Source organism: Anguilla rostrata, chromosome 18 (genome assembly GCF_018555375.3).
Source record: "Anguilla rostrata isolate EN2019 chromosome 18, ASM1855537v3, whole genome shotgun sequence".
In the NCBI taxonomy this organism is placed as follows: domain Eukaryota; kingdom Metazoa; phylum Chordata; class Actinopteri; order Anguilliformes; family Anguillidae; genus Anguilla; species Anguilla rostrata.
The window spans coordinates 21,433,293-21,448,368 of NC_057950.1; the positions used below are offsets into that span (position 1 = coordinate 21,433,293).

At 49.4% G+C, this 15,076-nt stretch overlaps 1 protein-coding gene across 8 annotated transcripts in view; it reads right to left on the bottom strand.

Moving 5' to 3' along the window:
- The window catches only part of ehbp1 (EH domain binding protein 1), a 143,851-nt gene that overhangs the window by 111,730 nt on the left and 17,045 nt on the right, over positions 1 to 15,076 (bottom strand). For all 8 annotated transcript variants that reach the window (XM_064316829.1, XM_064316826.1, XM_064316827.1 and 5 more), the window contains one exon: positions 11,855 to 11,908. In XM_064316829.1, the coding sequence (XP_064172899.1) occupies positions 11,855 to 11,908 (54 nt within the window). The remainder of the gene's footprint in view (positions 1 to 11,854; positions 11,909 to 15,076) is intronic.

Below are 15,076 nucleotides of genomic sequence, written 5' to 3' on the forward strand. Positions count from 1 at the left end.
ACTGCAGTACACGCCAGTCAGGGCCTCTGCGTGCTCGCTACACTGCAGTACACGCCAGTCAGGGCCTCTGCGTGCTCGCTACACTGCAGTACACACAACAGTCAGGGCCTCTGCGTGCTCGCTACACTGCAGTACACACAACAGTCAGGGCCTCTGCGTGCTCGCTACACTGCAGTACACGCCAGTCAGGGCCTCTGCGTGCTCGCTACACTGCAGTACACACAACAGTCAGGGCCTCTGCGTGCTCGCTACACCGCAGTACACACAACATTCCATGCTGCCAAAAGCCACCGGCATTTAAGAGGCAGGACTTTTCCTTGAAGGTGTGTGTGTGTGTGTGGGGGGGGGAGGGGGGGGGCAATTATTTCGATGTATGGCGTGCGTCTTTCTTCAAACGTCTGTCAGTTTAATTTGTCACTTTCTTTTGTTATGCATCTCACGGTATGTTGCGTGCAACTGACAGCATGTGAATGTGAACATGTGTTATTATTCTTTAGACCAGAACAACGCTCAACTTCATACCATTATTCCATAATGGCATAATTATGTTGCCTATGAGTTTCGCAAACGTGCGTATGTAGCACTCAAATTTCGCACACCGGCAGTCGATGAGCTAAAAGTTGGTCGGACGGACAACTTTCCCTTAAACTCCTTATTGGTCTTGACCTGTTATCAGTCATTTTCCTTTGTTATGAATACAGCGATTAAAATGCCCAATACCATCAGATGTAGCCAGTTCTCTTCATTCTTTTATTTGCATGGCTAAATTGTGCACATTTTATCAACATTATTTGTGGATACATGCAGACCTCATTCTCTGAACTCACACTCAGAGAATATTCATGACAAAGATGTGCAATGTGCAGATTTTAAACAATTTAAGCGCAGGTTTAGTTATTGCTAGTTATGCTGAAAGCTAATGCGGTAGTTAACAGAGCAGGGTATCTTTTCATTAAGTGTTCCTGTTGATTAAAATGTATTTTTCTAAATTGAATTCATTTAATCTCCCTAACACGATGCGAAGAAGCCGTCTGTTACTTGTCAATTGATTTGTCAGATCGTTGGCATGCTTGTTAATCAAGGAAAATGAATGAAAACAGGTTAAGACCAGTGATCAGTTTGGAGTTTTTCACCCCTCCAGTTTTCATCTTACAACTGCTACTGTATGACAAACAGTTCTATAAACACATGCACGCAATTCTGAATCAGGCATGTGTAAAAAGTCAGTCTATGAAGTTTATGAAGTCCTCTGCAACTCTTTACACACTGACTACCTTCCAAAGGACAAGAATCCACAGAGAGACTTTGCCATGGCTACAGTGTATCAGCAGAGGAGACAGAACCAGATTGCCGGCATGCTAAAACTACATATCATAAGTGCTGGTGTGACACACAATATGACATTCACAATATTCCATATGTTTACACTATGGCATTTGTCATTGTGTACAGTCACGCAATTACATTTCACAGGGAAAGACCTGGCGGCCATATTCCTCTCCCAGGTCTGCCAAGCGACTGTTTAGCGTCTGACAGGGGCAGTTATTAGACTGTCATACTGCTTTTATTTACACATTTCATCTGACCTACGGTGGGAGGGGAGGTGGTTCAGGGAGGAGGTGAAATTATTTAAAGTGTTTTCTCTCTCAACCTGGAGGGAACATTTCACACCAAGCTTGCGAACCTGCACGCTCACACGACAGCTTTCATCTTTCTGACTTCATGGATTACCTAAATCTTGATTATAGACAATCTATTGCTCCTTAAACCTCGAGTTTAGGTTTAGGTTTACCCTTACGCTCAGTGGGATATCAGAAAACACAACAGTCACAAACGTTGCTCATCCAGCTCATTACATCATAAGACCCAGTACTGGGGAAATCAGAGCAGCCAGAGCTAATATGTTCGGTTCACACCTGATGCACACAGACAGCTTCACGTTGCAAGAAAGCCATGCACATTTGGCAAAAAAAAAATAATGAGGGCACAGATTAGAAGTGCCACGCTGCCCCCTTTGGAGAAGTGGGGTACTGCATGCTGAGACTCAGACTGGTTGAGTGACATTCAGTTATCATTATGAGTTTGTGCAAGAGTAATCAGCACCGTGTAAATGCGTCAAGGACACAAACACAACACATGCCGCACATAAACATTTTAATCAGACCTGTCAGCGATGTAACCTGTCAGTTTCTACTACTCAGGGAGTTTTTGTAATGTCAAAATACTTCAGAACCACCTCAATTAAATAAAGCGCATTGTGCACAAACCTGTCAGTGCAGTTTGCACCCTGAAAGATAGTAACTACTCCGTCCAAGTTACCGCACTCATACAACAAATGCAAGGATTTGGAAAGAGATAAAATTATATTCCCAGTGCAAAGCTTGTAAATGTGAGTCAAAGCATTTTCCAGTCCTTACCATAGATGTGAAATACAACGGGAACAAATGTAACATATAGAACATAAAAACACATACAAACTCCCAGAAACGCGCACACACACACACACACACACTTGAGTGCACACATACACAGGTACAATACACGTGATCGCACATGCAAGCACATGCACGCGCACACACATGCTCTCACACACACACACACACACACAGTGCCAGGCTGATCAGGTGCCAAGTGCAGGCAGTGTTATACGGCTTTGATGTCGCCCTCACATGGGGCGAGCATTCTCCCATACAACACTCCCACACCACCCACACACACTTATCACACACACACATCCACATCACCCACACACCATCACACCATGCCTCGCCACACCATTCTCCCTCACCACACACACCACCACAGTGCCAGGCTGATCAGGTGCCAAGTGCATGCAGTGTTATAGCGGGCTTGATGCGCCCTCACATGGTCTGACATTCCTCTCTATCCTCCCACCCGTCTCCCCGTCTCTCCTGCCCCTTTTCCCTCCTCCCCCCTCCCTCCTCTCCGGGGTCAGAAAGTGTGCCCTTCATTTCCTCCATGTGAACCGGCGAGAGGCAGGCTGAGGAGTCTTTGATCACTCTGTTATTAGTGAGGTATGCGCAGACCAGAGAATTCGGCCTTTCCCGCGCCCTGTCCCTTGTCTCCAGACTGCAGAGCCACGTCTGATCCTGCAGAGGAGCGAGGAGACGAGCCAGGAGCGAGAGCGAGAGAGAGAGCTGGGCTCTCTCCTCTGCTGTTTGGGGAGGGGTTAATCTTTCCCCCCTGCCTTTTAGGAAATAAAGGACCTCGGGCCCCAGAGGGCCCCAAAATATCCTCTCAAGCCCAGTTACATCAAACCCTCCACTCCACTCTCCAGTGCCTTCATTCGCCAGGTCTATTGACACTTTAATTTCATTAAAAGATCAATTAAACGGACACCAAAAAACTAAAGTTCCGCCTCTCCACTCCCACCCCCCACTTCCATCATAGCTCTACAACTAAAGAGGAGACGTCATGCAAAAAGCGTTTTCAAAGTGACCACTCAGGGTGCGAATTCAGCAGGCCGATAAATAATTCACCTTTCAATTTCAGCAGAAGCGACTGGGGCTGGAGGAGAAAAGCAGTAATTAAAGAGCAACAAAAAAAAAGAAGAAACGAAACAAAGAAAATGGAGGATTACAGAAACCAGACAATGCACCAATCACAGGCCAGTACCAGGGTTTTGCATGAACTTCGCTGAATTATAGAGACATCTCTGCTGTCACAAATTGGCAAAAGGGCAAAAAAAATTATATTGTAGCTTTCTCTTTTTCCCTTCTTTATCTGGTAGCAGAAACAGGGGCCCTTGGCGAGAGGCGCTGGTGAGCAGCTTGGCCCGTCTGCGTTTGTTTGTGTGTGTTAGTGTGTTTGTCGTCGGGTCGGGATGGGAGCCAGCAGGGTAGGGCGGTACATGGTGCACAGCACCTCCACCCCACCCCTCCCCACCCCCCCACCGCCGCCCCCCAACCCCCCCGCCGGGGCGCTCTGCTGGGGGAGCAGATGGGACGGGACGCTCCGGATTGGCCCGGCGCCCGGGCCTTTGGTACCCGTCCAAAGCAGAACCCCGCCCCGCGCGTCCCCGGGGACGGGAAGCCAGAGACAGAAACGGGCAGAACCTCGCACCGGATCTCCTGGGCACTGCCGCATGGACACCTCTGCCAACAAGTATGCAGAAACTGCACTGAGCACACTGAAACTCTATTACCCTAATGAGTGCACACTAAAATACCCCAATACTCTAATGAGTGCACACTGAAATACTCTATTACTCTAATGAGTGCACACTGAAATACCCCAATACTCTAATGAGTACACATTTAAATACTTTATTACCCTAATGAGTGCACACTAAAATACCCCAATACTCTAATGAGTGCACATTGAAATACTCTATTACTCTAATGAGTGCACACTGAAATACTGTATTACTCTAATGAGTGCACACTGAAATACTGTATTACTCTAATGAGTGCACACTGAAATACTGTATTACCCTAATGAGTGCACACTAAAATACCCCAATACTCTAATGAGTACACATTGAAATACTCTATTACTCTAATGAGTGCACACTGAAATACTGTATTGCCCGAAGATGTGCACGTTAAATACTCCATTACTGAAATAAGTGCACACTAAAATACGCCATTACTCTAATATGCACTCTAACACACCATTATACCATTATGTGCGGTAGAATACCCCAAAACCTGCATGAGCTGTGAAATACCTCAGTACTCCCTATGTACTGCAAAATACCTCATTACTGAGCGGTAACAGCAAGGGGTGAAATACAGGAGAAAGGGAGGGTCTAAACGGTCCCATTCTGCAGATAATTAATAGTTCAAATAGATGCTGAGAACATAATACATCTAGCCTGTTCCACAGGCCTAGGAACTCTAAATTTGCTGCTTGAAAAAAGATACTGAAGATGGCCCAATAAAACACATTTCAGATGACAACGCTGAAACGACAGACGAGGAGCAGCAGCTCTGGGTAACAGAGCAAAAAGCCGCTGAAGCTCGTGTCCACCGCCGGGTGCAACCGAGGATTCCTGCCAGCAGGAGGCGGTAAATATCAATCAGGAGTATGACTGTGATGTAAATGAGCCTAATCCAGGCACAAAGGGCTCCACCCCGGCCCCCGCACTCCAGAACGGAGGGAAGAGAGCTACAGCATGACATCACTCCTCAGCCATTTAATGTTTATCTGACGGGCCTGTGCTCCCAAAACCCACTCAGTACTACAGCCGAGCTTCCGCACACAGGCCATCACTCACCGGCAGCACAGCCAGACACGGAACAGTAATGCAATTACAGCTTAAACAATCAACATCATCAGATTATTATTCACTCTGTGCTGGAGTTCAGCCAAAGCAGCCAGGGAGAATGGCCCTGGAAACGGCTACACAAACTCCCAGGAAAACACAGCCGTTTACACCGGAACGCTGGAAGCGGGGACGGAGAGAGTGTGTCTGTGGAGCTCCTCAGAGAAGCAGAGAGCGCAGAGCAGTTCGGCTGTGAGAATGAAGGGGCAGACTGCCCCCAGCTGGGAAAATGACAGGGGACGCCCGAGCTCCACCCGCAGGCACGATTACAGGCTCGGGGCTCGGGGTTACCCCCCTACCGAAGAGGAGGAGAGGAGCCGCTCTCTTCCCTGCGGCTCCCAGCTGCCAGCCCCCTTCCAAACTCAGACGGAAAGGTAGTCCGAGTGTCACAAGTCCCCTGTTTCCATAGCTCCAGTCACCACACCCCCTCCCTCCCCCACGAGGGCCAGACTTTCAGTCCGGAGCAAACAAGCTACAACTGAACAGTTCTTTCAGCCTGACACTTATGTGTACATATCCTTCCAGCCACTAGGGGGAGCCACTGAGCTGTGTCAAGCAACTCTCAAACGGTCAGAGATAACAGGTTTCAAAAGATATTACTCTTCTGTAGTGTTAAATATTGCAATGTGTACCTTAAAAAGAGCAAAACAAATAAAATGCATTGTTACTATTATTATTATTACTACTACTATTCAAAATCCAAACTTCCAGTCATGCAGTACCTTGTTATATTTGGGGGTTATAATACAGGTAAAATGACTGGCGTTGGAGTACATGAAGACGAAAGGCCCATAGGGGAGGAGTAGCAGGAACAGGAGGCAGAGTTGCAGCCTATCATTAGAAGGCAGAAATCCTGGGCAGGACCAACTGACTGCTGCAGGGCCAGATACAGACAGAGTCAGAGAAACAACATTCTCCTCCACTCAGCGATATCTCAATGGACCCGGGTGCCAGTCCAGATCATGAGCCCTGCCAAAGACTTTACCGGCAGTCTGAAGGGGAGTGATTTCCTCCCAACGGTAAACCAAACCACATCCCTACCTCACAGCAGTGTGCTCCTCTCTCTCTACTCCTACCCCACAGCAGTGTGCTCCTCTCTCGACTCCTACCCCACAGCAGTGTGCTCCTCTCTCTCTACTCCTACCCCACAGCAGTGTGCTCCTCTCTCTCTACTCCTACCCCACAGCAGTGTGCTCCTCTCTCTACTCCTACCCCACAGCAGTGTGCTCCTCTTCTCTACTCCTACCCACAGCAGTGTGCTCCTCTCTCTCTACTCCTACCCCACAGCAGTGTGCTCCTCTCTCTCTACTCCTACCCACAGCAGTGTGCTCTCTCTCTCTCTACTCCTACCCCACAGCAGTGTGCTCCTCTCTACTCCTACCCCACAGCAGTGTGCTCCTCCTCTCCTTCTACTCCTACCCCACAGCAGTGTGCTCCTCTCTCTCTACTCCTACCCCACAGCAGTGTGCTCCTCTCTCTACTCCTACCCCACAGCAGTGTGCTCCTCTCTACTCCTACCCCACAGCAGTGTGCTCCTCTCTACTCCTACCCCACAGCAGTGTGCTCCTCTCTCTCTACTCCTACCCCACAGCAGTGTGCTCCTCTCTCTCTACTCCTACCCCACAGCAGTGTGCTCCTCTCTCTCTACTCCTACCCCACAGCAGTGTGCTCCTCTCTCTCTACTCCTACCCCACAGCAGTGTGCTCCTCTCTCTACTCCTACCCCACAGCAGTGTGCTCCTCTCTCTACTCCTACCCCACAGCAGTGTGCTCCTCTCTCTCTACTCCTACCCCACAGCAGTGTGCTCCTCTCTCTTACTCCTACCCACAGCAGTGTGCTCCTCTCTCTCTCTACTCCTACCCACAGCAGTGTGCTCCTCTCTCTCTACTCCTACCCCACAGCAGTGTGCTCCTCTCTCTCTACTCCTACCCCACAGCAGTGTGCTCCTCTCTCTACTCTCCTACCCCACAGCAGTGTGCTCCTCTCTCTCTACTCTACCCACAGCAGTGTGCTCCTCTCTCTCTACTCCTACCCCACAGCAGTGTGCTCCTCTCTCTACTCCTACCCCACAGCAGTGTGCTCCCTCTCTCTACAGCTCCTACCACCACCAGCAGTGTGCTCCTCTCTCTCTACTCCTACCCCACAGCAGTGCTCCTCTCTCTCTACTCCTACCCCACAGCAGTGTGCTCCTCTCTCTCTACTCCTACCCCACAGCAGTGTGCTCCTCTCCTACTCCTACCCCACAGCAGTGTGCTCCTCTCTCTACTCCTACCCCACAGCAGTGTGCTCCCTCTCTCTACTCCTACCCACAGCAGTGTGCTCCTCTCTCTCTTCTTCCTACCCACAGCAGTGTGCTCCTTCTCTCTACTCCTACCCACAGCAGTGTGCTCCTCTCTCTCTACTCCTACCCCACAGCAGTGTGCTCTCTCTCTACTCCTACCCCACAGCAGTGTGCTCCTCCTCTCTACTCTACCCACAGCAGTGTGCTCCTCCTCTCCTACTCCTACCCCACAGCAGTGTGCTCCTCTCTCTACTCCTACCCACAGCAGTGTGCTCCTCTCTCTCTTACTCCTACCCCACAGCAGTGTGCTCCCTCTCTCTCTACTCCTACCCCACAGCAGTGTGCTCCTCTCTCTCTACTCCTACCCCACAGCAGTGTGCTCCTCTCTCTCTCCTACCACCACAGCAGTGTGCTCCTCTCTCTACTCCTACCCACAGCAGTGTGCTCCTCTCTCTCTACTCCTACCCCACAGCAGTGTGCTCTCTCTCTCTACTCCTACCCCACAGCAGTGTGCTCCTCTCTCTACTCCTACCCCACAGCAGTGTGCTCCTCTCTCTCCTATGCCTACCCCACAGCAGTGTGCTCCTCTCTCTCTACTCCTACCCCACAGCAGTGTGCTCCTCTCTCTACTCCTACCCCACAGCAGTGTGCTCCTCTCTCTCTACTCCTACCCCACAGCAGTGTGCTCCTCTCTCTACTCCTACCCCACAGCAGTGTGCTCCTCTCTCTACTCCTACCCCACAGCAGTGTGCCCCTCTCTCTTTACTCCTACCTCACAGCAGTGTGCTCCTCTCTCTCTACTCCTACCCCACAGCAGTGTGCTCCTCTCTCTCTCTACTCCTACCCCACAGCAGTGTGCTCCTCTCTCTCTACTCCTACCCCACAGCAGTGTGCTCCTCTCTCTCTACTCCTACCCCACAGCAGTGTGCTCCTCTCTCTCTACTCCTACCCCACAGCAGTGTGCTCCTCTCTCTCTACTCCTACCCCACAGCAGTGTACTCCTCTCTCTCTACTCCTACCCACAGCAGTGTGCTCCTCTCTCTCTACTCCTACCCCACAGCAGTGTGCCTCTCTCTCTACTCCTACCCCACAGCAGTGTGCTCCTCTCATCTCTACTCCTACCCCACAGCATGTGCTCCTCTCTCTACTCCTACCCCACAGCAGTGTGCTCCTCTCTCTCTACTCCTACCCACAGCAGTGTGCTCCTCTCTCTTCTACTCCTACCACACAGCAGTGGCTCCTCTCTCTACTCCTACCCACAGCAGTGTGCTCCTCTCTCTCTACTCCTACCACACAGCAGTGTGCTCCTCTCTCTCTACTCCTACCTCACTGCAGTGTGCTCCTCTCTCTCTACTCCTACCCCACAGCAGTGTGCTCCTCTCTCTCTACTCCTACCTCACTGCAGTGTGCTCCTCTCTCTCTACTCCTACCCCACAGCAGTGTGCTCCTCTCTCTACTCCTACCCCACAGCAGTGTGCTCCTCTCTCTCTACTCCTACCCCACAGCAGTGTACTCCTCTCTCCACTACTGTGGTGGTGTAGTTAGTGTTCACTTACTCCGCCTCCTCACAGCTTGTGTGCAAGCAGCACAGTGATATTAAAGTTTTAGTCAATAAATAATAAAATGTTGGGGAGAACCAGCTGTAACCAAAACCTGGTGTTGCCTGGGTGCAGCCCAACAGTGGAAAAGGGCGGAGTCTCTGCATGCTGTATGAAGCACTGCATATGGACAGGGCAGGGGACGGAGGAGTGGGGAGCGGGGACACACTCATCAGCTAAAGTGTTTTCCTGCACTGAAGTGCTTAATTTGACCACTGATTGGCTAACGGGTCTGCACACCTCATTACCAAGACCACTCCTAGGAGTGTGAAAACCTGGCGCAGACAGAGGGGTGGGACCATATAAAACCTCCAGTATAATCGTGAAACCCAATATCACGATTTTAAATGTGTCATCGTTATTTCATTTAGTTACATTAAATAAAGGCATCACACAAACTGTACAACTCAGTTTATTGGATGATTCCTTGCAGATTTTTATACCGTTTACTTCTTAATGAGCAAAACCATAACTGCACCCTGTTACACATAATTTAGAACCATCACCTAAGCAGAACTTTAAGATTCCTGTAAATTCTCAAAGGGAGATTTTTTTTCCAGGAAGAGCGACGTGTTCAGAGTTTCAGGAGTAAGGCTGAAGGAAAGAGAGACTGAAGATGAGCAGAGGAACAGATCGCTCTTTCAGAGGCGTAGCTTGCAGGGGTGCAGGGGTGCAGGGCTGTCTCTGTCAGGCCTCCCATCTGTGCAGCCGATCTCTGTGGGCGTCACCGGTGGGAGGGATGATTTGGGATTGGCTGGTTTCTCACGGCGACGGTCTGGAGGAGCCAGTGCGGTGTTTGACAGGCGTTTCATCTTCAGCAGCCGAAACCTCAGCAGACAACACGATCTCCCTCTCTCTCTCGCTCTCAATAGAAGTGCCAACAGAACTTACTGCCTCCACAGAAGCGGTCCTGAACCTCGGGTCCAGGATTCTTACCATTCTTCTTCCTCTTAACCAGCTCACAGTCGTCATCCTCTTCTTCCAGAAGTAATCCTTTCAGGTGCACAGATCGCGATGTGGGGCTCCCAGGTCAGGGGGTCTGAGCGGCTGGAAAGCCTCAGGCTAACTCTGGCTAACACTGCAGCGCGCTTCCTTCTGCCACCAGCGTGGCTAACACTGTGCAGCGCTGCTCAACACCCCTGGACACCGTGTGAAGAGCAGAGCCCCGTGCGGCCAGAGAGCTCTGAGGGTGCTCTGGTTCAGGCTGCACCTTTGCTCTTACAGCTGTGACTGAACCCCTGCACAACAGCCAGACAAGCTCTCACCGCAGCACTACGGCAAAACCTGAGCTTTTCCAACGGGCACAAAAGCTGCTCACCCACGTGACCGGAGACTCAGTCAAAAACATCTTCATATCAGAGGCCTTTATCTGGGGTGACACCCACGACTTCCCGCTCTTCCAGAAGATTCTCCAAGGCGAGGCTGATGACATCAGCGGTGTGAGCCGAGGCCTCTGAACAAACAGCCTTCCCCGCCCGTGGTGATTACACATAACGGTAAGCAGGTAAAGGCGTCTCATATGGCTGGGCCACAGCTCAGCGGTGAGCATTACACGATGTCTGTTCAAATCAAATTCTACCACGGGTTTCAAGTACTTCCTAGCCATCTCCTGTGTGGAGAAATACATTCTGCCAGAAAGTGTGTACTTTAATGCCACTTTACTATCAGAAATCACACATCTCCACAAACTGTAAAGGTATTGCATCTTTAGCAATGAAGTATGCTACTGCAGTGGTCAGGTCCTCTTCCTGATTGGCCCTAGCCATATCTGACTTCTCTCTGCTCTCAAGAAGCGGCAACAGATTGGGCTGGCCAGGACTTCTCAGCTGAGCTTAGTCTGACTCTATCGCTCTCTCCCTCTCTCACTCCCTCTCTGTTTGTAGGATGCCTGCCCACAAAACACGAGAAAAAAAAAAAAGAAAAAAACTTTAAACAGTCCCTAACATTCCATTCTTAGTCAGTCATCTGTACAATCTAATCCCATTGTAATTTATTTGTATTCTTTATCTATTATGCGTAGGTGTTCCTCGCCTGTATAAAAAACTACTACATGCCTATGTTGTGATGAACTAAACATCTTGGGCCTAGAGTCAGGGATGAGTACATGGCCTTCTCCTATCTCAACCACTAGAGGGCACTAAATTACAAACGAGAATACAGAGCAAATGTCAAATAATGTTAAAACAGTAAAGTTAGTGATGCAAAGAGAAGTGGATGAACATTCATCTAACGTGGTGTACAGTGGATTACTTTGTCTTTACAGTAGAAGGCAGACAATATAGTAGAAGGCAATAAATATTTACATTCAAAAGGAGCCAAGGTAAGCTAGCATATGACCAGTACAAATGCTATTTCTACTCTTCACTGACATTTTATTACATTGCCCCAAAGGTTATTCAAAAACAAGATACATTTTGCTAATGGCTGGAATATTTTAAATGAACGCAGTAACTTGTTTTGTGATGATAATTAAAGAGACATCACGTCAGGTGAGAGCCCCAGACACACACACACACACACAAATACACACATATCAAATGTGCGCCCCTGTCTAACCAACATGTCTACCAATATCAGAAAGAAAGAAACAGAACGTGTTCAAAGTGTTAGTCGAAATGGGACAAGCGAGGGCATGGTGCAATTGGGGGTTCTGACCACTAGAGAGCAGCATGCACACAGCAAACTCACATTTTCAATTACGAACGTCCACTCCTTGTCTTCGAATTCTTCTGCATGAGGGTCCTGAAAGAGATGAACAAATTTAAATGTTAAAGCAAAACTGTGCACCTAATACCCCATGCAAACTTTTTTGAGCGGCTCCAAGAATTAATATTGCGAAATGTCAACACAAAAATCTATATAATACCTGCAGCGTATTATACGATTTGAGTATACAAATCATACTGACATTTCTACACCCTTAGGGCAGTATGGATACATGTCAAGATATTTATATCGAGCTTCACTTTTAGAAATGCGTTTGTAACAACAGAAGGATGCTTCAGAGATCTAATATAATATTGAGCACATTCATTAACCCTTTAAGATCTCAAATATGCAATTAGAATGTTCCGAACTGAACATTCTAATGCTGTGTCACAATCACTACTGGTAACTGAAAGCAATGGAGTTCTATAACACTCAGAACTTAGAAAAAAAACATTTCAAAACCTCCTCTTCAAAGGGCAGAAGAAAGTGTGTTGCTTATCACCTGCATGTGAAAGTGCAGCACAGCTAAGAAAAACAGATGAAGTAGGCAGTAACGGATGAGTGCAGCCTGGTCTGTTGTGCAGCGTTTTGTAGAGAGGCCAGATGCCAGGAGCTAGCTGTGTGTGAAAGAGTCCCGCAGGCTGGGTAGGCAGCTTTCCACATAAACGTGATGCTTGCGGCTAATGAAGCTCCATTTGGGTACAGGTGGGTTACAGGGTGTCCTGCACCCCAAACCAAGCGGGGTAACAGGGGAGACAGTGATGACAGGGGCGGGGTGAGCAGAGACACTGCTCTGTGTGATACGAGCAGCAGGTCCCTCCTGCTCACGCAGCCTGAGGAGGCTCCGAGTGCAGACTGGCTTAGGGAGACGGTCAGCAGGAGTCTCCCAGTGACAGCCAGAGCGCGGAGCACCTGCCGCTGGTGACAGACAGAGTGCCCGGGGGGAGAGGGTGGTAACAGCCAGCACACTGCTCTGCTCACGGAAACAACCAGTCTACACACACCCTACACACGCTCACATACACGCACGCTCACATACACACCCACACACACACACACACGCATGCACGCACGCACGCACGCAGACGCAGAAGAACGTGTCTCAGGCTGGACCTGTGTAAACACAGCAGCTCTTTCACAGGATATGTGGCATCACACTGTCAGCACTGCTCTCCGGTTTCCGCTCTCACAATCTGATAACTGCGTTTGAGGACGTCCGAAATGCCACTACTAAACAACCGCACGCGTCTCAACCAAACACACCCACCCGCAACCACTTGCCATCTCACCCACTGCTCACACCAAATCACAGCTACTGTTACACGTCCAAGGGGATGATGAACTCCTACCCTGACACAGGACAGACAGCACAGCGGTGTGGCAGAAATCAGACTAAACGGGGTGACCGCAAGGAAGGGAAGCGGTGTGACACGGGGGTGGTGTGAGAGACACAGTCGAACCCGCGACACTGGAAGGCATTTTATTTTGCTTTCTTTCTTTGTTCTAAAAATCCAGCAGACGCCAGCCAATTATATAGAGAGCATGTGAATGTACCAGGGCTCTGCCGTACAGCTCTGCGGAAGAGACAGCTCTACGGCTGTAGGAGCAGGTATAAGGGCTGGTAGAGTTGCAGGTATTTGGACAGGCGTAGGTGCAGGTGTATGTGCATGTGTAGGTGTAGGAGTATGTATAGGGGCAGTTGTAGATAAAGGGGCAGGTGTAGGTGCAGGTATACGGACAGATGTTTATATAGGGTCTGGGTCAGGTTTAAGTGCACAGGTCCTACAAGGACAGGTGTAGGTGTTGGGACATGTGTATGTGCACGTATAGGGTCAGGTGTAGGTGAAGGGACAGGTGTAGGTGCAGTTATAGGGAAAGCAGTAGGTGAAGGGACAGGTACAGGGACAGGTGTAGCTGTAGGTACAGGTGTAGGTATGTGTGCGCGTATAGTGACAGGTGTAGGGACAGGTACAGGTGTAGCTGTAGGTACAGGTGTAGGTATGTGTGCGCGTATAGTGACAGGTGTAGGTGTAGGGACATGTACAGGGACAGGTGTAGGTGTAGGGACATGTATAGTGACAGGTGTAGGTGTAGGGACATGTATAGGGACAGGTGTAGGTGTAGGGACATGTATAGGGACAGGTGTAGGTGTAGGGACATGTATAGTGACAGGTGTAGGTGTAGGGACATGTATAGGGACAGGTGTAGGTGTAGGGACATGTATAGGGACAGGTGTAGGTGTAGGGACATGTATAGGGACAGGTGTAGGTGTAAGGACAGGTACAGGGACAGGTGGAGCTGTAGGTACAGGTGTAGGTATGTGTGCGCGTATAGTGACAGGTGGAGGTGTAGGGACATGTATAGGGACAGGTGTAGGTATGTGTGCGCGTATGGTGTAGGTGTAGGGACATGTATGGGGACAGGTGTAGGGACATGTATAGGGACAGGTGTAGGTGTAGGGACATGTATAGGGACAGGTGTAGGTGTAGGGACATGTATAGGGACAGGTGTAGGTGTAGGGACATGTATAGTGACAGGTGTAGGTGTAGGGACATGTATAGGGACAGGTGTAGGTGTAGGGACATGTATAGGGACAGGTGTAGGGACATGTATAGGGACAGGTGTAGGTGTAGGGACATGTATAGGGACAGGTGTAGGTGTAGGGACATGTATAGGAACAGGTGTAGGTATGTGTGCGTATAGTGACAGGTGCAGGTGTAGGGACATGTATAGGGACAGGTGTAGGTATACGTGTGCGTATAGTGACAGGTGCAGGTGTAGGGACATGTACAGGGACAGGTGTAGGTATATGTGTGCGTATAGTGACAGGTGCAGGTGTAGGTGTAGGGACAGGTGTAGGTGTAGGGACAGGTACAGGTACAGGTGTAGGTATGTGTGCGCGTATAGTGACAGGTGTAGCTGTAGGGACATGTATAGGGACAGGTGTAGGTGTAGGTATGTGTGCGCATATAGTGACAGGTGTAGGTGTAGGGACATGTATAGGGACAGGTGTAGGTGTAGGTATGTGTGCGCATATAGTGACAGGTGTAGGTGTAGGGACATGTATAGGGACAGGTGTAGGTGTAGGGACATGTATAGGGACAGGTGTTGCTGTAGGGACATGTATAGGGACAGGTGTAGGTGTAGGGATATGTATAGGGACAGGTGTAGGTGTAGGGACATGTATAGTGACAGGTGGAG